This window comes from Trachypithecus francoisi, unplaced genomic scaffold (assembly GCF_009764315.1).
Source record: "Trachypithecus francoisi isolate TF-2019V2 unplaced genomic scaffold, Tfra_2.0 Lachesis_group20, whole genome shotgun sequence".
Classification (NCBI taxonomy): domain Eukaryota; kingdom Metazoa; phylum Chordata; class Mammalia; order Primates; family Cercopithecidae; genus Trachypithecus; species Trachypithecus francoisi.
In genome coordinates this window covers 19,158,554-19,182,997 of record NW_022681466.1, presented here as the reverse complement: position 1 = coordinate 19,182,997, position 24,444 = coordinate 19,158,554, and the positions used below count along the sequence as shown (strand labels likewise).

General features: G+C 41.3%; 2 protein-coding genes and 2 long non-coding RNA genes across 5 annotated transcripts in view; 1 reads left to right on the top strand and 3 right to left on the bottom strand.

The window, feature by feature from the left end:
• Positions 1 to 24,444, top strand: part of LOC117067040 — a 185,729-nt gene that overhangs the window by 148,767 nt on the left and 12,518 nt on the right. The window lies entirely within an intron of this gene.
• LOC117067032 (keratin-associated protein 2-1) lies at positions 4,692 to 5,422 on the bottom strand. The gene has a single exon (XM_033183088.1). The coding sequence runs from the start codon at positions 5,333 to 5,335 to the stop codon at positions 4,949 to 4,951; it is 387 nt and encodes a 128-aa protein (XP_033038979.1). The 5' UTR covers positions 5,336 to 5,422; the 3' UTR covers positions 4,692 to 4,948.
• On the bottom strand, positions 9,691 to 10,591 carry LOC117067030 (keratin-associated protein 2-1). Its single transcript, XM_033183086.1, has one exon. It carries the CDS (start codon positions 10,498 to 10,500, stop codon positions 10,114 to 10,116), a length of 387 nt encoding a protein of 128 aa, XP_033038977.1. The 5' UTR covers positions 10,501 to 10,591; the 3' UTR covers positions 9,691 to 10,113.
• Positions 12,843 to 22,929, bottom strand: LOC117067043. Of its 2 annotated transcripts, XR_004430581.1 has the most exons (4): positions 22,815 to 22,929; positions 14,106 to 14,293; positions 13,288 to 13,467; positions 12,843 to 12,951 (listed from the first exon to the last, which is right to left on the bottom strand). It is a non-coding gene; the product is annotated as an uncharacterized LOC117067043 (long non-coding RNA). The 2 variants fall into 2 exon arrangements; XR_004430580.1 differs by having other exon boundaries at positions 12,867 to 13,467.

The window sequence follows — 24,444 nt, the reverse complement described above, 5'->3', positions numbered from 1 at the left end:
TAGTACATGGTTCTGTGCAACTCTGGTTCTTCTGGTCATAAGGTGCTGATTTTTATCTCTGAAACATGTCATTTTTTAGCCTTGCCTTTCTTGTGCATGTAATGAAGAATTCTGTAATGGGAAATTTTTCTTAATATACCTTGATGGCTGGGGGCAGTGGCTCATGCCTGTAATCTCAACACTTGGGGAAGCCGAGGCAGGCAGATCACCTGAGTTCAGGAGTTCAAGACCGCCCTGGGCAATATGGTGAAACCTCAACTCTAATAAAATACAAAAAATTAGCCAGATGTGGTGGTGGGTGCCTGTAGTCCTAGCTATGCAGGAGGCTGGGGCACGAGAATCACTTGAGCCCCAGAGGCGGAGGTTGCAGTGAGCCGAGATCATGCCACAGAACTCCAGCTTGGGCTACAAAGTGAGACTCCATCTCAAAATAATATATACATATATACCTTGACATAAGTGCTATGACTAGCAAGTGAAAAGAAAGGGGTTTTCAACCAGCATTGCACACATATCCAGTACACTGTTCAGCAGAGATACGTTGGGAGGCTGCCCAGTGTTCTGCTGTGGCACTGCTGAAAGCGTGATGGATGGGCTTCTTCAGGAAGTGTTGCCAGAGGCAGTTTAGGAACTGCAAGGGGGAAACAATCCCATTACCTTCCAGCTTTACTCCTCCTGTTAGTCACCAGACAGGGTTTTGAATCACTTCAGGATCATTTTCTTTATTTGAAAGAATGTGCCTTGGACCCCAACATCTAAAGCTCCCCAAATGGAATTTCAAGCATAATTTCAAAACTTCAAAAGGAATGTAAATTGACTGAACCCATAGTCACAATTAGCGAAACAGAAGAAGGAGCTATCAGGCACATTCTCATCACTAGAGACCTTTGACTCTCTTGTTTTACATTCTTTTCTTTGTTCATGGACATGGGATTTTTGTTTTTCAAAGCGGTAACCAGAGGTAACTAGGTAAAAAGTTGTATATTCTGCTCTTTTCAAGACATATTATGTCATAATTTATTTTCATGCTGCTGTGGAGTCTTCATGGTAATCACATTTTATGCAATGGGAGCCTCTTTGGAAGACTTAAATCATCACATTAACAAGACTCATTTCTGTACTGCACAAACTTCGAACCCAAGTTCATTCCAAAGACATCTGTCTCTCCCCTTTGTAAAGATCCAAAAAAATAGTCTATGTATCATTCAGTAAACCTTTCTAATGTTTATTCACTCTAAGACACGTATCCACACCCCATAGCCAAACTTCATTTGCAGGCAGAGAAATTATGGGTCATGCTTCAGTTATTCATGCCCCAGAGTTGTGAGAGCACAGACAGCTCTGCGGTTTGAAACTGGTGGCAAGTCACATCCAGTTTTCTGACCCCACTTATTCTGAAACTGGACAGTGCTCATTTAAAGCTCTGCCACTTACTGGCTGTGTGTCCTTGGGCCATAATAATAGTTCATATCAGAACTGTTGTAAGGATTACATGAGCTAATATTTGTCAAGTGCTAAGAACAAACAGTGTCTGGTACTTAGGGTCTAAAATATATATATTTTATATATATTTATATGTAATATATAAATATATATTTAAATATATGGTATATATAGTAAATATATTTTAAACATATAGTAAATATATATATTTATACATATATCACATATATAGTAACATGACCTTTTACTATATTTAGAGTAAATATATAGTACATATGTACGTACATATATACCTGTATGTGTATATACCATATATATGTATAAGTATATAGTAAAAGGTCATGTTACATTGGTACTTTTTAAATTCTAAACTTTAAGTTTAGAACAAAGACCAACATATTTGTTATGGCAAATGATCGGTTCTCTGCTCAGTCACCGAAGAATACGCATGAAATAACATTATTCAGTGGTGAGTTCCATTAATAGCATGAAATAAAATAAAAGCACCTGGAAGGAAGAAATAGAGCATCTTCTCATTGAGTACTTACCTCTGTTAAGGGAGTCAGGCTATTGTTGAACTGACAGGCGGCACATCTGTCAGGACTGTGTATAATAAGACCCCTACTGAGAACCCCACAGCCCATGCAATACAGAATGGGGTCTTAGAGAAGCATCCCTAAAAAAAAAAAAAAAAGCCTTCAAATTGATTTAGACAGATTTCTCATGGTAGTGGACAACAGATTTTGTGTAACAGACTCTAGAGCTTTATTTCACATTATCATTTAACAATAACATTATGAACAATTTTTTTTTCATTATTTCAACTTTTCCTTTAGATTCAGGGGGTACATTGTGTGATGTACCAGTTGGTTATGTGGGTATATTGTGTGATGCTGAGGTTTGGGGTATGATTGATCCTGTCACCCAGGACTGAGTGTATTACCCAATAGTTTTTCAACTGTTGTCTCCCTCCGTCTCTCCCTGCTCTGGTAGTCCCTGATGTCTATTGTTGCCATCATTAGGTCAATGAGTACCCGATGTTTAATTCCCATTTGTCAGTGAGAACATATGGCATTTGGTTTTCTGTTCCTGGGTTAATTTGCTTAGGATAATGGCCCCCAGCTGCATCCATGTTACTGTGAAGGACATGAGTTCATTGTTTTTTATGGCTGAGTTGTACTCCATGGTATATGTGTACCACATTTTCTCTATCCAGTCCACCACTGATGGGAACCTAGGTTGATTCCATGTCTTTGCTATTGTGAATTGTACTGTGACAAACATGCAAGTGCATGTGTCTTTTTGGTAGAATGATTAGTTTTCTTTTGGCTACAGACCAAGTAAAGGGATTGCTGGGGCAAATGATAGTTCTATTTTAAGTTCTTGAGAAACCTCCACATTGCTTTCCATAGTGGCTGAACTAATCTACATTCCCATCAACAGCATATAAGCATTCTCTCCTCTCGACAGCCTTTTCAGCATCTGTTGTTTTTTTTACTATTTTTTTCTTTGTTCTGAAAGTATGGGTTTCAATTACTGAGCTTTTTAATAATAGCCATTCTGACTGGTGCAAGATGGTATCTCATTGTGGTTTTGATTTGCATTTCTTTGATGAATAATGATGTGGAGCATTTTTTCACATGTTTGTTGGCTGCTTGTATGTCTTGTTTTGAGAAGTGATTGTTCAAGTCCTTTGCCCACTTTTAATGGGGTTGTTTTTTGCTTGTTCAATTGTTTAAGTTCCTTATAGATTCTGGATATTAGGCCTTTATTGGATGCACAGTTTGTGAATATTTTCTCTCATTCTGTAGGTTGTCTATTTACTGTGTTGATAGTTTCATTTACTGTGCAGAAACTCTTTAGTTTAATTAGGTCCCACTTGTCAATTTTTGTGTTTGTTGCAATTGCTTTTGAGGACTTAGTCATAAATTCTTTCTGAAGATTGATGCTCAGAATGATGTTTTCTAGATTTTCTCCTAGAGTTTTTACAGTTTGAGGTCTTACATTTAAATCTTTAATCCATCTTGAGTTAATTTTTCTATATGGTGAAAGATCAGGGTCTAGTTTCAATCCTCTGCATAGAGCTAGCCAGCTATTTCAGCACCACTTATCGAATAGGGAGTCCTATCCTCATTGCTTATTTTTGTTAATGTTATCAAAGATTAGATTGTTGTATGAGTGTGACTTTATTTCTGGGTTCTCTACTCTGTTCCTTTTGTCTATGCCACTTTATATTTTACAGCCTTCTGTTTTTGTACCAGTACCATGCTGTTTTGTTTACTGTAGTCTTATAGCATAGTTTGAAGTCAGGTAATGTGATGCCTCCAGATTTCTTTTTATTTAGGATTGCTTTGGCTATTTGGGCTCTTTTCGGTTCCATATGAATTTCAGAATAGTTTTTTTCTGGTTCTGTGAAAAATGAGATTGGTAGCTTGATAAAAACAGCATTGAATCTGTAGATTGCTTTGGGCAGTGTGGCCATTTTAATGACATTGATTCTTCCAGTCCATTGGCATGGGATGTTTTTCCATTCGTTTGTGTCACCTATCATTTCTTTAAGTCGTGTTCTGTAGTTTTCACTTCCTTGGTTAGATGTATTTCTAGGGGGTGTGTGTATGTGTGTTTGGCTATTGAAGTGTAAAATAAAGTCGTAAAATATACAACCATTTTGTGATTAACATGTCTCTCACCATACTAAGAAGAAGTGTTTGACTTAAGGTCTAAATGCAGGAAACATGCGTTTTCCAGGGTCTTTTCTAAACTTTTGTGATTATAATTACATTAGTAAGTAACTAATTTACTCTTACATTACTCATGTTTCTTTAACTTTTAAAAGAGAGGTAATTGGCCAGAGGTTGCTGAAGGCTTCTTCCACCTCTAACACCCTGCGTATTCTATGATGTTCCAACAGGTGTTGGATCAGTAAACACACCATTAGACTGGGAATATAAGTTTCAACCCAGGTGCAGCCTCCCAGGGTGTTTCTTGTTGCAGAACATTTCTCAGGTGTTCGATGCATGCCTGAAATTCTGGGCACAAGTGACTCTGTACACATGATAAAGACATAGTTGTACTCATCTTCCTGACTCAGCTGTGCTCCACAAATGCCATTTACAATGATTATAAGAAAACTACTCAGACTTAAGTTATGAGAACTATGTAAGAGGATTATTCTGCATCTTGCTTTGAGTATCTCTAGACAAAAGAGAGACGCAATCTACCAGAAGGAAATATCACAAAGACCATGATTTCTATGCTAAGAATATTGAGTTTTATTAGAAAGCAGACAACATGATATGGGAATTAGACTGGAGTCCTAGGAAGAGAGAGTATTTTTCATCTGTAGTTGGTCTGAAAAGGTGTCTTCAGTGCATAGTGTGAGCTAGTATGAAGAGATGAGAAATCGGCTTCTCAAGGAAATCTGTATTGCTCCGCGGTGAAGCCCTGAGGGGCAGCGGGATGGTCCTGGCCGTCTTCTGAAGGGCCCTTCGTGATAACGGGCTGCTCAGCAGGAGAAGGTCCTGCAGGTGGTGCTGCAAGGCGTCGGCTGGCCGCAGGGGGGCCGGCAGCAGGGGGACTGCACAGACACAGGCTGGCAGCAGGTGGTGGCCCAGCAGCAGGGCCTGCAGACCACAGCCGTGCACGACGTGGGGCAGCAGGTGATGGGGCGGCAGCAGCCTTCCTGCAGGGAGCAGGGGTCGCAGCACACCGGGCGGCGGCAGGGCTCGCAGATGGGACGCGTGCAGCGGGACACGCAGGTCACGGGGCGGCACACGGTGGTCTGGTAGGTCACGGGGCGGCAGCAGCAGGGGTCGCGGTAGCAGCAGGGCTGGCAGCAGCCTCCCCCGTAGCTCAGGGAGGAGAAGGTGGAGCCGCAGCAGGAGCCGGTCATGGTGGTGTCTGAGGCTGGTGTGGGGTGGGCTGTTGAGAGGCGCTGAATGTTCTCAGGTGTGAATGTCCTCCTCCTGCTCTGGGCCCTTTATATACCCTGGCTGGGAGCTGATGACCCCCAGGACACGAGGTCATTTCCTTGTTTTCACTTATTCTTCCTGAAATAACACCAGCAGATTAGTAAGTTTTCTAGACATTGTTTAGATACTCAGGTACACATAAAAGTCTATTTGTTTTCCTCATTTAGTATAGACCCATTATATTTTGCTCTTTATGGTTCAAATATGAATTTAATGACCCTAACTTCAAAGTCTCCAATTATCGTTATAATTCAATGATGCTTTTGCCAGTTGCTGTTTTGAAAGCACGAAGTAGCTGTCATGCTCTGCATGCTCTGAGGGTTACTTGCTAGCAGTTGAAGTGAAGTACACCTCAAGTTGTTAGCATTCTTTGCCACTGCTAAGCTTCTTGGGCAAAACAAGTTGAGGATAATACTACAGGGATAGTTTAAAAGTCAGGATTTCTCAGTAAAAGAAGAATTTTCCAGTCCTCTTTTTGGAGGTACAAGAATGCATTTTAGTAGATTTCCATCATCCAGTGGTTTTTGTCTTAGAGGTATGTTCATTGATTTCTATGGTTGTATCTTTCCAGACCAAGGTAAATTTCACTGTAATCTTCATGATAGCCAGTATCATTAAGTTCTAACTCTGTTCCAAGCAGCATATTAAAAAATACACATATTAATCTAATCTTCATAACATTCTTAGGATGTAGATACTGTTTATTTCTCATTTCACACATAAGGAACCAGATAAGTGACTTACCCAAGGTCATGTACCTAGTAAGTGTTGGAGCCAATACTCACACCAGAAATATCTGTGGGAACATTATTTGTCAGCCCCAAAAGCTGAATAACTCACTGTAGCTAAAGAATGGATTATAGGTACCACATTCCCCGATATTAAGGAATGTCTATTTTATTTAGGAACTTTTACAGTGTATTTACTTTGAAAACAGTTGTTATTTGTGATATGGCTAATTTTTTAGAGTCGGCTGAAAGGACTCTATGTCTTACCAAGATAGCCTTAGGAATGGGGAGAATTACCTTCTATTCAGCCTTCTGAAACTGTCAAAACATACCCTAAGGAGATAGTGTCATAGTTGGGCATAATTGAATGATCATGGGGTATTGTGAACAAAGCAAAATAGTGAGGAAGTCAAACAAGTCTATGTAGATGAAGGCTGCAGTCTTGCAGTATAACAAAACCCTTCAGTAGTGATCCCAGTTGAATGTGTTCTCAGGCCTCATCCGGCCCGTACCTCAGTGTCTTCAACGTCTCCCTGTGTGCTATGCTGGGGCTCATTTCTGCTTATGGAACCAATTGTCATTTTTAATTGTTTGAAATTGTCATGACTTGTAGGCAGATTATGTCACTCAATCACTTTTTAGTCTTTGCCTCTTAATTTGCTTGGTCCTGACCTTTTCCTTTACAACTAAGTCTGTTCTATTAGGTTGGTGCAAAAAGTAATTGCGGTTTTTGGCATTAATTTCAACGGCAAAAGCTGCAGTTACTTTTGCACCAACCTAACAGATCTGAAGTTGAAGGTTCAAGTATAAGCCTTCTTATTGATCACACTTCTTGCATGGTTTCTTACAGGCTTACCCAGATCTGCACCAAGCCACTTTGGCCAATCAAAGAATGGGGTGACTGTAGAAATAAACGAGATTCAATAATAGCGATAACTTTGGGGGGGAAACAAGGCATTCTCCATTTGAGAAAACACTTTTAAATAAGGAGGTCTCTAGAAGGCTAAAAAGAGAATCTCTGAGACGAGAAAAACAGATGTACTTAGCAAATTTTGGAAACAGTGATCAAGAATATATACAAAGAGGCTGGGCGCGGTGGCTCACGCCTGTAATCCCAGCACTTTGGGAAGCTGTTGCGGGTGCATCACGAGGTCAGGAGATCGAGACCATCCTGGTTAACATGGTGAAACCCCGTCTCTACTAAAAATACAAAAAATTAGCTGGGCATGATGGCGGGCACCTGTAGTCCCAATTACTCACAAGGCTGAGGCAGAAGAATGGTATGAACCTGGGAAGCGGAGCTTGAAGTGAGCGGAGATTGTGCCACTGCACTCCAACCTGGGCAACAGAGCAAGACTCTGTCTCCAAAAAAAAACAAAAGAAAAGAAAACAGAATATATAGAAAGAAATTAGACTTACGAGCCTATCCATTGGTTAATTACCAAACCATTAACAAAGATAAAACTCCGTTGTGCACATACTGAAAATGTAAAGGTTTTGAATATAACAGTCTTCTTGTTGAGAAACTTTTACCATATTTCCAGAAAAAAGATCTTTCGTCATGATTGGTTTATTGTTTTATTTTAAGAATATGCACATCCAGCATGATGAGTTGAGAGTTGGGATGGAACGATGACGTTTTTCTCTCTTCTAACCAATTCCCTTAGAACTTATTTATTCATCATTCAACACATCATTTTTGATTATACTCAATGTGCCAAATATTGTGCAGGTCAGTGGGAATCTAGTAGTGAACAAAGTTAGTCAAGATCCTGGCCCTCAATGTAAATTAGTTCAGCCATTGTGGCAAACAGTTTGGCAATTTCTGAAAGTATTTAAAACAGAATTGCCATCCAACCCAGCAATCCCATTATTGGGTATGGACCCAGAGGAATAGAAATCATTCTACCATAAAGACACGTACATGCATACGTTTATTGCAGCACTGTTCAAAGTAGCAAAAATATGAAATCAACCTAAATACCCATTAAGGGTGGACTGGATAAAGAAAATATGGTACACATACATCACAGAATAGTACACAGCCATAAAAAAAGGAAATTATGTCCTTTGTAGCAATGTAGATGAAGCTGGAAGCCATTATCCTAAGCGAACTAATGCAGATACAGAAAACCAAATACCGCATGTTCTCACTTATAAGTGGTATCTAAACATTGAATACATATGGACACAAAGAAGGGAACAACAGATACTGAGGCCTACTTGAGGGTGGATGGTGGGAAGAGGGTGAGGATGAAAAAACCACCTGTCTGTTACTATGCTTTTGTTTAATTTAATTAATTAATTAATTTTTTGAGACAGAGTCTCACTCTGTCACCCAGGCAGGAGTGCAGTGGTGCAATCTTGGCTCACCGAAGCCTCTGCCTCCCAGGTTCAAGTGATTCTCCTGACTCAGCCTCCTGAGTAGCTTGGATTACAGGTGCATGCCACCATGCCCAGCTAATTTGTGTATATTTAGTAGAGACAGGGTTTCGCCATGTTGGCCAGGCTGGTCTTGAATTCCTGGCCTCAAGTGACCTACCCACTTCAGCCTCCCAAAGTGCTGGGATTACAGGCATGAGCCACTGCACCTGGCCATCTGTTACTATGCTTATTGCCTGGGTGATGAAATAATCTGTATACCAAAACCCTGTGACACACAGTTTACCTATATAACAAACCTGCACATGTACCCCTGAACTTAAAATAAATTTAAATTTAAAAAAATGAAGACCTCTGCCCTCACAAAGCTTCCCTTGCCTCACTTCTTTCAATGGGCAGGTAGATATGCCCAGGAATACACGCCGAACTATCAAAGAAACCTCTTTTCTGTCAGATGCTAGGAACTAAAAACATATTTCTCAGGGAAATGATAGTGGTTAGCCTTCCTTACCAACCTACAAGTATTTAACAATATCAACAATATATGCAGTATGGATTAATGTCATCACCATTTCAACTGCATTGGTGTTTAAATGGTAAGATGAATGTGGAGCTCAAAACCAGGATGATGATAACCAAGGCTTCATTTCTCCCTGTCTTCTCAGCAGCAGCCACTCCACTGGAAGTAGAACTGGCCGTGATGGTGCTGATGGGAACCATGGAGAATTTGGGATAGTGGTTCCTCCAGCATGGGATGTTCAGTGGCTAGGGATTCTCAGGTCCTGTCTGACATCAATTACTGCACAGTTTTCTACATTGGTGAACAAATGGGGCTGTAACTTAACTTAGACTTCCTCCCCCTTATCATGTGTGTGAATTATTCATAAGTCAAGTTTATGTTTACAGAGACCTACTGTAGTCTCACCATTTCCTCGGCATCACCATAAAACCTGCGACTAGAAATATGAAGGTGAATCACATGAGATGATCAGATTTATTTGAAATGCTATTAAAATTATAGACCTTCCACCTGAGTTGTTCCTATTCTAAAGCTCAAAAATGGCCCTTAGAAAATCTTTCCTTTCGTTCTTCTGATTCCGTATGCTGTAATGTAAGCTAAATATGAACTTTTGAAGAGTGATAAACAATAAATAAAAAGAAGTGTGTTTACTTCCCCAGAAATAAAATTTTATTTTATTTTTACAGGCAAAAATACAGCATACAAATAGTATTATCCTGGAAGAAAAATAATCTCATCTGAGAACCTTGAAATAATAGAAAAAAGGGTGATGAGTCAGTGGGACAGAGTTCTATTCAAGAGGAGCTTTGATTTTTATTTACTCTTTTTTTTTTTTCCAAGCCAGGAATTCAAATGATGAAAGCTGGAATTTTTCTCAAGATTGTCAGAGAGGGCCAGGATTAGCTGCATGATTATGTGGGGAAACAGGATGTTATTGTTGAATTCGTGCTTGAGGATCAGCTAGGCTGCAAAGGTGGAGTCTCTCATCTGATCCAGAAGGGGTAGAAGAGTCTGCACATGATTCTGTGCACCTGGCAATGTTTCGTGCATTGAGGGGAGAGGTGGGGTCTCAGCAGGAGAAGGTCCTGCAGGTGGTGCTGCAAGGCGTCGGCTGGCCGCAGGGGGGCCGGCAGCAGGGGGACTGCACAGACACAGGCTGGCAGCAGGTGGTGGCCCAGCAGCAGGGCCTGCAGACCACAGCCGTGCACGACGTGGGGCAGCAGGTGATGGGGCGGCAGCAGCCTTCCTGCAGGGAGCAGGGGTCGCAGCACACCGGGCGGCGGCAGGGCTCGCAGATGGGACGCGTGCAGCGGGACACGCAGGTCACGGGGCGGCACACGGTGGTCTGGTAGGTCACGGGGCGGCAGCAGCAGGGGTCGCGGTAGCAGCAGGGCTGGCAGCAGCCTCCCCCGTAGCTCAGGGAGGAGAAGGTGGAGCCGCAGCAGGAGCCGGTCATGGTGGTGTCTGAGGCTGGTGTGGGGTGGGCTGTTGAGAGGCGCTGGATGTTCTCAGGTGTGAATGTCCTCCTCCTGCTCCGGGCCCTTTATATACCCTGGCCGGGTGTTGATGACCCCTCGACACGTGATCATTTTCTTGTGCATCTTCTGGCCAATTAAATGAAGATTTAGCATTGACTAATGGTATTTTGGTCACTCTTCACCTCATACATATTCATGTACATACACCACAAATATTCACTCATTTTCTTGTATTGTTTATCCTTACCAAATGTAGACATTGGATTCACTTCTGATTAATTTTCCTTTTAAGTATTCCTAACCCATAAGAGAGAAAAGAATGTGTTTTCTAAACTAGTTAGTATCTAATCACTCTGCCCTTTGGCGCTAAAATTAGCATGTTATTCCTTGTCTTCAAAGGCTCCCATCACCAGCACCCAAGCAGTGACTTGCCTTATTAATGCACATGGGCATGATGGTAGCAGGTTAATAGCATCATCCTAGTGCCGACCAGTAGTCATCTGCTTCACAGATAGCTCCTTCCATGACTCACTTAAAGACAGGCTTGTGGTTTTTCATGTCAGCAGGGACCACACGAAATGCAGATCCCTGCCCACTGGTGTGGTCACTCTCCCCTGACTAGGACCTGGGCTTTCCTGCCTTGGTTTTGATGTGTCATCATTCACCTGGAATGCCCTCCTTATCCTTCCAATCCAAACTCAACTTCTACCTTGACTGTAAAACCCTCTTCAAGGACCCATTGCAATTACTACCTTTGTAATTTATTTGGAATTAGTCATTGCATCTGTAGAGTCTGGGAAGGGATTATGGAGAATATGTAGGCCTATGCCCTCACTCTACAGCTGAGGTCCTGAGAGTGTACCAAGGTCACACAACGAGGTCACTATATGAGGTCTGAAGTCCAGGTCTCCTCAATCTTGAGTAAGTAGCCTCTACTATGAGTTTTATGCTCACTGGGTTCAGTAAACCATGGTCTTTAGACAGGAAAGAAAACATATATTAAATTAGAAGCCCAGACTTCTGCCACTATGCCATATATCCATGTAACAATGCTGCATTTGAACCTCTTACATTTATACATATTAAACACAGATTAAAAAAAATAAGTAATGAACTTTCCTTTCAGCAGTAAAGTTAGAAGTGGTACTGGAAGAGAATTAGGGAAATGTTTTGCTCAGATGACAGATTGTCATCCTGGACCCCCACTGACCAGTAAGGATGACAATGTGTCCAAGAGGCTAGAGAAGGGACCTGGAGACAGCTAACATGATGCGGGGTTTGTTAGGGGAACTTACATACAAGGGTGGTCCAGTGGTGGTGTCTGGACAGGAGAACTGCTACCATTTGTAAAAAGCATGCAGTTCACACAGTATTTTCACTTAGAACCCTCCACCTAACAGCCTCCATTTAATCCGAAACAAAGGGCCTCAATCCCCAGTATGACCTGTGTTCTAATGGATGAGGTAGGGATTCAAACGTCCTTCATAGATAAGGAGTGGATCTCCAGGTTGGCCACTCCCCGATCCTTAGCTCAGAACTCTAAGCATACATTCTTCTTTGATTGTAGGGTCATTCTCAGAGTATGCTTAAGTTAAGTTATTGCTGCCAGGTGTGTCTGCCATATCCTCCACCCCAGCATGCTTGAATAGCCCTTACAGTCTAATCACACCATTCTTCTGAGATTTCCCTGGGGCCAGGGTTTGCAGAGGAGCCTTGCAACCAGATATTTCAGCAGCAATACAAACTACTGCAACAAAAAAGAATAATGAATGTAATAGCAATCATACTGTATATAAAGTTTTTCCAAGTGCTCAGGAGTTGATTAAACTATGTGGTTACAGGGTCATAAGATAGTGATTCTATAGCAGAAATATGTATAGCTAGGGCCTGCATGGCCTGTGTTACATTGTGAGAGTAATCAGGGATATATACACAAAATTCAATTTTAATTAATACACAGGTTCTGCCCTGGTAGGTGGTTAAGATGTCCTGGGCCATGCAATTTTGCAAAGTAACGTACCTAATTTGGACAGTTTCTTCGGTGAGAAGAGTAATATCATGACAGGTATCATTAAAGACTGCAGCCCTATGTTTCGCCAGGGCCTCAACTTGCAGCTGTATGTCTGTTGTCACCACTTGGGTGGTGGGCGGGGGTGGGGAGCAGCAACAGTGGCCAACAGGTAAAACTACCAGGATGCATGCTTCCAGTAGTGCCTGGCTTTTACAATTTCCCAGTTAGGAAGAACGGTGTGTAAACTGGGCACGATGTGTCCCAACAAATGAGGATGTCCCCAGGTGCATCTACCAGTCCAATTATAGGATAAGTAAGGACAATCGTGGATGCCATATGCCCACGGCCATCCTAAGGGGTGTGGTAGGCCCCCATGTGGAGAGTCACTCTGTCATCACAGTCACGTATCACTGGTTACCTGAAGAGATTGGTTACATTGCCGTCACATTCCATGTCTATTACCTGAAGAAATAGATTACATTACACTGTGGGGGTAGCCATCCCATATCACCGATTTTAGCTTGTGGCATGCTATTATCATGCCTTTTAATACATATGGGTGCACAGCCCACAAGCTGTATCTATACTGCTGTTGTCCACCCTGGCCCATCATCTACAGAATATCCCACAGTGGGGGTGACATTAACCTGCTCCTATGCTAGATGGAAAATATGTTGTCTCATCTCTGATGGTGGGAAACTTATCACATAAAGTGCTTTTATTACAAAAGGGAAATGGGTGGGGGTCATTATACCAAGTATAGAAGTGGCTCCAGATACTGAGGTTAGCTGCTTGGATGCACCATGGCAGGCTGATGCTGGAGAAGAAGGGCAGCTCTCTGCAGAAGCAACTGTCCATTTTGTTTAGGAGAAAGGTCACCATTTGCACCCAGTTGGTGAACAGGTACACCACCTATGGGCAACAGGTGAGATACCTAGTGGGTAGAAGAAAGGGCAAGTCAGCCAGGCACAGTGGCTCATGCCTGTAATCCCAACAATTTTGGAGGCCAAGGCGGGTGGAACACCTGAGGTCTGGAGTTTGAGGCCAGCTGACCAACATGGTGAAACCCCAACTCTACTAAAAATACAAAAAATTAGCTGGGTGTGGTGGTGCATGCCTGTAATCCCAGCTACTTGGGAGGCCGAGGTAGGAGAATCACTTGAACCCAGGAGACGGAGATTGCAGTGAGCCGAGATTGTGCCACTGCACTCTAGCCTGGGCAACAAGAGCGAAATTCCGTCTCCAGAAAAAAAAGAAAAAAAAGAAAAGAAAGGGCAGGTTAGGCCATCTAACAAGACAGGAAGTTGTGTTGTTCTGAGACAGCACCACCCCCAGCAGCAGCCTGTGCTTGGTTTGCAATACCACATGGATTGGCCACTTCTGCAACGTGTCGCAGCCAGAGTGAGACAGTGGGGATATTGTAATATCCCATAATGAGAGGATGATCACCTCCTTGCACAATTGGGGACCAGGATTGATTATTTAGAAGTACAAGGAGGAATAGGTTGTAAAATGGGTGTGATCTATATATCATGTTCTATGCCCTTGCCCCATGGAGTGAAAAAACTGTACCATCTGGGGCTGGTTTGTGATTTCTGGGCCCATGTAATGATGTGCTCTCCAGTGGGTAGGTTCTATGGCAAGAGCATAGACCCAGGTTGAGTCCCAGGTTGAGGCAAAGGAGTAGGAGACAATCCCTTATACTGTCAAGCTGGATCATGACGGTGGTATCAGGTCCTTGAGCCAGAAGAGTGTGTGCACTGGGGAGATGAGAACACACATGTTAATTCAAGGGCATGTAATTCATGGCCTGGTTACATTGTGAGACTTATCACAGTTTTAATTAATGCACAAGATCCACACTAAGTGTCCAGGGCTTGTGATTTTGCAAAGTGACACATCTAACTTGGGTAGTTTCATTCAGAGTGCAGATGGGTGCTGGTAAGCAGTGTGTCCACAGAGCCAGAGAGGCCATCTCCTGCTAGAGTTGTTTCTTCAATGGTTGTTTCATCCATTCATTCAGCCCTGCTGCTATAGGGTTGTATGGGAGGTAGAAATGCCAATGGATATCCAGGGCCTCCACCGATTCCTGCACTTTGTATATGGTAAAGTGAGAGCCCTGGACACTGCTGATATCAGTGGGGATGCCACAGGCCACACACAACTCCAGTCTTCTTATGGTGGTTGTCTGGGTGACATACTTGCTGGGATATGCCTGCAGTAGCCCCATGTAGGTGTCTACACAAGTCAAAGCATAGTGGAAACTATCAGATAGGGGCGAAGGTTCTTGGAATTCTGGGACCTTGGCCTTCATCCTAGTATAAAGGGGCCGGTACCTGCCATTCCTCTGTGGGAGGGCAGTGAGCTGAGCCTGAGGCTTCTTAGTGAAGCACTGTACCAGCTTGAGCTTCCACCATAGCCTGACCAAAACAGCATTGAACTGTAGGCTCTTAGATAACAAATCCAAGCATGTCAACCCGAAAGCTGTGTTTTCACAAATAGGCTTATGAAAATGAGATTCTCCTTCGATTTAACATGAATAGGCTCACTTTGCACTATCCGTTAATCCTCATTTTATTGATACAGCTAAAGATTTACTAACTATCCCCTCCAGAAAATTTATCAAAATTTACAATAAAACCAACCCTGTCACAAATACTTGGCCACTCTTCTATTTTTATTTTCTTTGTAGAAAGCCATCTGTTCATCCTTGTGTATTGATTGGTGTTTTAAGCTGATTTCACATTGCTACCATGGTTGAATTAGACAGCTATTGCTGCATAGCAAGCAAGCACAAACTCTCATAGCTTATTGTAACAAGTATTTATTTATTGGTTATATATCTGTCGGTTAGTTGGGGTTTGATTGATTAAGGCTGGCCTTGGCTTCTGGCCACAGGTTGGTTTGGGACTTTCTTTTGAATTAGAGTTGTTATAGTTAGCAAATAAAAATGCAGGTTCCCCAGCTACATTTCAATTTCAGATAAACAACAAATAATTTTATTATAATTATATCTGATTATGCATGAGCATGCTTACATTTAAAAATTATTTGTTGTAATGGAGTGTCTGGTATTTTAGGGGGCAATCCTTCTCTGAGAGCAGAAGCCCAAGGGAACAAGCTCACATTTTGAGTCTTTGGGTCATACCTTCTGACATCTCATTGGTCAAAGCAACTCACATGGCAAAGTTCAAGTCACAGGGTGGAAGAGGATACTTCTGGGTTGGGTGGGAGGAGGGAGGAGAGTAAACATTAATAAAGAATAATCTAATCTACCAAAGTAGAGAATCAATTATTTTAATAATCTTTGTTGTGAGGCTTGGAAAAGACTTCTAGAAGATCAAATTAGATTATGTCTATTTCATTAGAAATTCTATTTTGGGCCGGGCGTGGTGGCTCGTGCCTGTAATCCCAGCACTTTGGGAGGCCAAGGTGGGCGGATCATTTGAGGTCAGGAGTTCAACACCAGCCTGGCCAATATGGTGAAACCCTGTCTCTACTAAAGATACAAAAATTAGCTGGGCATGGTGGCAGGTGCCTATAATCCCAGCTACTCAGGATAATAATCAACTGACACAGCATATCCAAGAGTATTGCCTAGAAATCTATATTTATTAAAAATAAAACTGCCTAAGATGTTCTAGGAAGATGCCAAGAAGAGTCCAAGGCCATGACCTTCTCATCAACTCCTTGCTGGGTGCAATTCCATCCATAAGAATGTGGCCTAAATTCAAATACAACTGCGACTTTGTATTCTCAAGAAGATGAATCAGGAGTAGGACTCTGTGAAGTATGGCATCAAGAGCCAAGTTTTTTTTACAAGATGGGAAGAACCAAGGACTTAGTGACTTGAGAGGATATCAGTATTTCTGGTGGAGCTTTGGCGAGTCAAAGACCATTCATCTTGCTGCTCGATGAGGGTGGCTACTTCCCTGAGCCACATGGAGACACATTGTACGGGAAGAAGTGCCTCCTCCTGCTTGTCATCTGCAATTCTTGTCTGACACCATGGTCAGCTTCTGTTGTGGTTCTGTCTGCTCTGAACAGAGCTGTGGCCAAGGCCTCTGCCACACGTGCTGCTGCCCCAGCTGCTGCCAGATCACCTGCTGCAGAATGACCCACTACCATCCCAGCTGCTGTGTGTCCAGGTGCTGCAGGCCGTGGTGCTGCCAGTCCCTGTGCTGCCAGCCCACCTGCTGCTGCCCCAGCTGCCACATTTCTAGCTGCTGCCGCCTCAGCTGCTGTGTGTCCAGCTGCTCCAGGCCCAGCTGTTATAATCTCCAGTGCTGCCAATCCTCCTACTGCAGCCCTTTTGCTGCACTTCTAGCTGCTGCCACCCTGGCTGCTGTGTGTCCAGCTTCTGTCATCCAGTCTGCTGCCAGACCACCTGCTGTGGCCCAGTCTCCTGTGAATCCTCTTGCTTTTGAACTTCATTCCTGACCACCAGCCCTGGTTCAACCACCATGTTGTCAGTGTACTAGTCATTCTCATTCCTCTTCTCCACTGGACCTGGCCTTGCTCTGATCCACCACTACATTTATATAGCTAATTGTTCATTCCACCAAGAAACCATTTTAAAAGCAACAATTTACATGAATATCTTACAAAACCTCCAACTTCTATGCTTGGTGTGCAGTCAGAAGACCAGATATCTCACACTATTTCATTGGAACAGGCTTCTAAGCTTACAACTGCTGAGTCTGGTCTGGACTTTGCAATGAATTACATCTGGTAGAGTAACTATAGCTCAATAAATACTCTCTTGGTATCAAAAACATTTGTGACCTTTCAGTATTTCTTACGGTTGATTATTTATTTGGAAAACTGTTTGGGTTTCTATTGTATGGACAATAACAACAAAAAAAATGATATTATGTGTATCAGCCAAAGCCCATATTAGAGAAAATGTCAAATAATTCATTTTTTAATCCAAAACAGATTGCACACTTTACCTGCCATCAAGTTTATTGAGACAAAACAATAACTCAGTTTTTACTGTAATTAAATTAAGAACCAATTAGCAAGCTATTGGGCTCTGGGAATTGCATAAAATGAATGAGACCCAATTCTCGTCCCTCAAGTAACTCACAATAAAATCGTGGACTTTTCCTTTTTTTTTTTTTTTTTTTTTGAGATGGGGTTTCTCTCTTGTTTCCCAGGCTGGAGTACAGTGGCATGATCTCAGCTCACAGCAACCTCTGCCTCCCAGGTTCAAGTGATTCTGCTGTCTCAGCCTCCCAAGTAGCTGGGATTACAGGCATGAACCACTATGCCTGGCTAATTTTGTATTTCTAGTAGAGACAGGGTTTCTCCATGTTCATCAGGGTGGTCTCGAACTCCTGACCTGAGGTGATCCGCCCACCTCGGCCTCCCAAAGTGCTGGTATTACAGGCGTGAGCCAACATGCCCAGACTGAAAGTTATTTTTCTTTCCTTTCGCTCTCCACCCAATTAATTCAATTAATCATGGATTTAATTTAAATACATATGTCAGGGAGAGTATGTTGGTAATATTAGTGAGAAAAAGGACTCTATTCTGTTGGATAAACGTAGTACATACGTAAGGATTGATTCATAGAAATAAAATGTGTCGATTCTGAAAATTCAGGGTAATATGCACTGGTCTCAAACACATAAGATTATGTGAAGGAGAATCAGATCACAGCCAAATGTATATATCTTTATGAAGAGTAGTATTATTAGAAAGACATTTAAAAAATTATAGTCCTTTCAAGGAGGGACATGTCAAGATTAATTCATGGTGAGTTCTATGGAAAAATAAGAGGGATGATTTTAGGCTGAAGCCATAGAGTCAGTGGGAAAATCAGCGAGCATGAGTGACGAAACACGTCACTGTGGGAAAGAAAGTGATGGAAACTAAGTTGGAAATGCAGCTGAGTTCTATTTTTGAGATGCTTCATTGACCCATTAATGATATTCATCCACTCATGCTCCATTAAAACTCCAATTGCAGAGTTTGCATGCAGGTCTAACTATGAGACATGCAAAGGTTAGGACTCACAACACATGACCTGGATCAAGTCACCCAGCTGCCTGTGTTTCCTTTATAACTTTGAGATTCCCTTTTGCATCGGGAGTTCAGTTCATATTGTATTTCCTGTGTCTTTTCAAGCCATTTCCTTCCATTTCAAAATGATATCAATCAAAATGATATCAATCAAAATGATATCAGTAGGCTCAAAAGCTCTAGGCAAAACTTTTAGTTGAAAAGGAAAATAAAAAGGTAAAGTCAGCACGAAACTCAAACAACATTCAGAAATTGATATGGTAATGCAATGTGAGAATCATATCTTTGAGCTCAGGCATCCCTTTTTAGTTTATTCCAGGGCCATAAATGGTCTATACAAGCTCTTTCTCATTGCAGCATTGCTTAAGTACCTAGGCCTGAGAAGTCTATCAGAGTCTCAGACTAGCAATGATGCCTATTCTGTCATATCTGTATATTGCAAAACTGTATTTGTTTTGTTCATTTCTATGATCTCTTCTATGGTACATAAACATTTATAAATATGCTATCTTCATTTTTGAATTTTTTCCTTTGTTTTTTTTTAGACAGGGTCTGGCTGTGTCACCTAAGCTGGAGTGCAGTGGCACCATGTCAGCTCACTGCAAACTTCAACTCCTGGGCTCAAGACAACTTCCCCTAGCTACTTCAGTCTCCCAAGTAACTAGGACCGCAGGCATGCACCACCATGTCTAGCTAATTTTTGTATTTTTTGTAGATACAGGGTCTTACTATGTTGCCCAGGTTGGTCTTGAACTCCTGAGCTCAAGCAATCCACCCACCTCGGTCTCCCAGAGTGCTGGGAATACAGGTGTGAACCACCACACCCACTTTATCACCAGAAAGTATAGGTATTGTTACCCCAGTTTTTAATTTGCCTACCACTTGTGTATTCTTTGCTATTTTTTATCCTCTACCACTTTTAGAATATTTGAATCTTTTTAAAAATCTTTTTAAATTTTACCAGCTTCATCTCTCCGAACCAATATTTTATGCATGACATTTATACTGTAATGGAATTCTTTATTTTGACTTATATTTCGGTCAATGGGAATATTTCTTAAAGGAATTTTAAAGGAAAGTTATATATCCTGAGTCCTTGAATCTATGAGGAAATCTTTCCATTGTCTTCACACATGACCAATAGCTTGTGTGGATCAAAATAACAGCATCTGGTTCTCTCACCTAAGCTGGAGTGTGGTGGCACCATTTCAGCTCACTGCAAGCTGCAACTCCTGGACTGGAGCCAACCTCCCACCTCAGCCTCCCAAGTAGCTAGGACCACAGGCATGCCACAGTGTTTTCTGCCCTTCAATACAGTTTAGGCATGAATAAAATATTGAGAAATAAAATTAACCTTCAGAATTATTTAACATGCTTTGGAAACACAGAGAAAGAATCTCACCAACATCTGGAGCATGGGCACTAGTTTACTTCAGGAATAGTTAAGGGGGAGTATATATGTGAAATACTAAGTCTAATTTTAACTGTTTAGTAATAGTAGGTCCTTAACATGTCAGAAAATAAACATTTATGTCCTCTTATCCTCTTTGAATCCATCATGATACACCAACTTTTAAAAGGTGTTAAAAAACAGAAATCCTCTTCTTATTTTCTTAGGACAGGAGATAATAGCACATAAGAAAGGGTAGCAAATTTGGGGAAAGAGCAATGGTGGTCAACTAAAGATAACGAAAGGAGCTACTATGTGAATGCATATAGAGAGAGTACCACAGAGTGTAAAGCTGGTTTTCCCTGAAGGCTCAGAAAGGCTCAGAACCTGGAGGCACCAGGTAATACTGAAGGCAGTGTAGGCAGCGGACTGCTTAGACCCCTGGATCCCTACCCCACCCTGCAAAGTTGCTCATTAGGCCTCCCCTACTTCCAACCAGGAGAAACAAGAGGTTATCTTCTAGAAGATTTAGTAAGAGATACTCTAGATTTGGGAACACTAGAGTGAACAAAAGTCAAGAATAGAACAGAAAACAGACCCATGCAGTGAAAATCTGAGCACTGTGCTCATCATCCAGGACTCTGATGACCATAAGCCTTCCAAGCAGAATATTGGAAGATTCTCCTCTAAAGAAACTAAAGGGGCCCAGAGAAAGAGCATATACATCTTGACTTTCTTTTGGTGGACGAAGGGGAGGAGAGGTAAAGAGATAAATTAACAAGCCCTGCTGTCCACGTAGAACTTTCAATTAGCTTTTTAGTGCCATGTCAACTATATGCTGCAGACACTTGGGAAATGTCTCCAGCCTGACAATTCACACTAGTTTAAAAAGAACAAAAAGAAAAAATGGGAAAAACAAATTTGACAGGAATAGAAACTATAGGAAGCAGCATAGAACTAAAAAAATTATAAAACAAGAACTACTATAAATAAAATACTCAAGAGAGCTGAGAGAAGAAATTCTATCTTTGAAATAAAAACAAGATTCTAAGAAACAGAAGCAGTCAGAGAAGTCAGGTGAAATCTTGAGAATTAAAATGTGATAGAAAAAATTAGAAAAAAGTTCAGTAAAATGTTTGGCAGGTAAATTAGAATAAGAAGTCAAAGAATTTGTTCTCCTGTCTTGAAGATATGTAAAAAAAATTATAAAAAGTGAAAGAAATGGACATTAAAGAAAATATAATAACACAGAGGATCAATTCAGGAGATCTACCACTCGATGAAGAAAAATTTTAGAAAGACAGATGAGAAAACATAAGGAGTCAGGTGTAATGGTGGCCTGTGCCTCTAGTCCCAGTTACTTGGGAGGCTGAGGTGAGAGGGTCCCTTGGGCTCAGGGATTTGAAGCCAGCTTGGGCAACATAGTAAAGTGTTGTCCCAAAAAGCAAAAAGAAGACTGGAAGGGAAAGGAAGGGAAGGGAAGGGGATGGAAGGGGAGGGAAGGGAGAAATGAAGGAAGGAAGGAAGGAAGGAAGGAAGGAAGGAAAGAAAGGAAGGAAGGAAGAGAAGGAAGGAAGGAAGGAAGGAAAAGAAAGAGAAAGAGAGAAAGAGAAAGAAAGAGAAAAGGAAGAAGGGAAGGAAGGTAGAAGGGAAGAAAGGAGGGAGGAAGGAAAAGAGAAAGAGGAAGGAAGGAAAAGAGAAAGAAGAGGACAGAAGAAAGAAAGGAAGGAAGAGAGGAAGAAAAGAAGAGGGAAATAGAGAAAGAGGAAGGGAGGGAGGGAGGGAAAAAGGAAGGAAGGAAGGAAGGAAAGAAGGAAAGAAATACGAGGGAGAAAACTATCAAGTAAATAGTATAAGACAATTTCTTTCAGAAGGGAGCTCCAGATTAAAAGAACACCAGTGCTGAGCACAGTGAATGTAAGGCTCACATCAAGATACATCACTGTGAAATCTCAGAATATTAGGGATATGGAAATGGCACTAAAAGTGTCCAATGAGGAAAATAAAATGTGGTTCCCATACCAAAGTTCAGGAGGTAAAATGGCATCACACTTTTCAACATCAGCACTGGAAGCCAGAAGACAATGGGAAATGCCTTAAAATTTCTCAGTGGGATTTTTTTTAACCTAGAATTCCATGCCTGGGCAAACTACCAAACAGAAAGGAATAGTAAAATTTTCAGATATGAAAAGTCCAAAAAAATCCTTACTGTCCCTGCACCCTTTCTAAAGTAATGTCTGCAGGATGTGCACCACCAAAATGAAGAGGTTGACAAAGAGGAGAACACAGATTCAGAAAACAGGAATTTCAAGTCAGAAAATCAGAACTGCATTCAAGGTAAATCCAAAAATGACAACCGTACAGCAAGCCTAGAAAATGATCAGTGCAGAGGAGAACAGTAAGATGAGGGTTTTGGAGAGAGAAATCTAGGAAAAAGATATTTCTAAATGGTGTGGTTACACTACTACTTCCTGACTTTTAAAGTTTAGATATTATCTATTGGCCCACTGTCACATGTGAAGAGAATTTAGCTCTTACATCCCTCTCTATCCAACAGCCACCATTCTTCCTCTCCCCTTGTGTTCCAACTTCCCAACTGACCTGATAATTCTAAAGTACTGTCAAATGCAGTCTTTGAAAAGGTGCTCAACATCACTAATCACTAGGGAAGTGCTAATGAAAACCACAATAAGATATTACCTCACGCCTATTAGGATAGCTATTATCAAAAAGTCAAAAGATAAGTGTTGGCAAGGATGTGGTGTAAAGGGAACTCTTATACATTATTGGTGGGAATGTAACTTGGTGCAGCCGTTATGGAAAACAGTATGGAGGCTCCTCAAAAAATTAAAAATAGAACTCACCTGTGAACCAGCAATTCTACTTCTGGATATATATCCAAAGGAAATACAATCACTATCTTGAAGATATCTGCACTTGTATGTACATTGCAGCATTATTCACAACTGCTAAGATACAGAAATACCTACGTGCCCATCCACAGATGAGTGGATAAAGAAAATTTATATAAATGTCATTATTCACAATGGATTCAGCCTTTAAAAAGAAGGAGACCCTGTCATTTATAACAACATGGATGAACCCAGAGGACATTAAGCTAAGTGAAATAAGCTGGACACAGAAAGACCAATACTGCATGATCTGACTTATATGGTGGTTGCCTGGGGTGGAATGAGGAAGAAATGGGTAGATGTTGGTCAAAGGGTATAAAGTTTCAGCTATTCAAAATGAGTAAGTTCTGGAAATTGAATGTACAGCAATGTGACTATAGTTAACAATACTGTATTGTACACCTGAAATTTGCTAGAACATAAGTATTTTCACCACAAAAAGAGTCTGTGAGGTGATTGATATGTTAATTAGTTTGATTGTGGTGATCTATTTCACAACATATATGTATATCAAAACATTATTTTGTACACCTTGAATATATGCAATTTTTACTTGTCAATTATATCTCCAAAAAGCTTTCAAAAAGCTAAAAATAAATTCAACAATATGAAACACATGAGGAGCATGCTACCAAGATCTTAGAAGAGGGCAGCTTAAGAGAGAGGTGGCTTGGGCCGAGAGTATCAGGAAAGGTTTGCTAGAGGAGGTAATAGCACTTAAGTCTTAAAGAACAAGTAGTATGGAGGTTCCTGCATAGTCTGTGGAACAGAATGAGAGAGGTCTCAACCACTGTTGAATAAATAAGTGAATGATAATCTACAGCTTTATAGGATTCCTAATTTCTAATTATATCACACCCAACAAAGACCTTCCAAAAGAGCATTTCTGACCAACATAAAGCTCATTTGCACACAAGGACCTGCTATTATGATCCCAACTGTGAGTCACACAGGGCTCTTCAAGGCCCTAAGCCAATCCCTACATGACCCTGTGAATATTCTGAACATTGAAGACTGTGGCATTAGTGATTCGCTTTTGCTCTCTTCTCTTCTCGTCGCTTCTCTTCTCTTCTATTGGCATTATGCATTCCTGGGAGTATTGTGTGTTGGGACAATAATTCATTACTTGACTGACATATTACCTGAAATTCTGATGATCAGGTTACGTCATAGTCAGAAAAGAATTAGGACAATGTCCTGAATATCTCCTATACTTCTTAAATTTCTTGCTGTAATGGGTCATCATACAACAAAATCTTATTAATTTGGGACATGTGCAGGCTAATTTTCCCTGGCTTGTATCCAGGGAAAATTGGCATCTTCCAAAAAATTCATGGGCAAATTGGGAAGGTGAATGTAATTATAGAAGATATATTTAACCTAGCATGAATGCACTTTGTGCTGATTACAAGTGAATCACATTATTCTGTACTTGAGCCTTGAACCTCATCACTTAGAAGCATTCTTTAGCTATGATGCTTACTCATGTTTAAATGTATTGGGAACAAGCTAAATGACATCACTATGTTGTTTTTTTTTTTAAGTTTTGAGGTACAAGTGTGACTTTGTTACATGCGTAGAT

Excerpts from the sequence above, each read along its gene's own strand:
- LOC117067032 (XM_033183088.1), bottom strand. The coding sequence starts at position 5,335 with ATGACCGGCTCCTGCTGCGGCTCCACCTTCTCCTCCCTGAGCTACGGG.
- LOC117067030 (XM_033183086.1), bottom strand. The coding sequence starts at position 10,500 with ATGACCGGCTCCTGCTGCGGCTCCACCTTCTCCTCCCTGAGCTACGGG.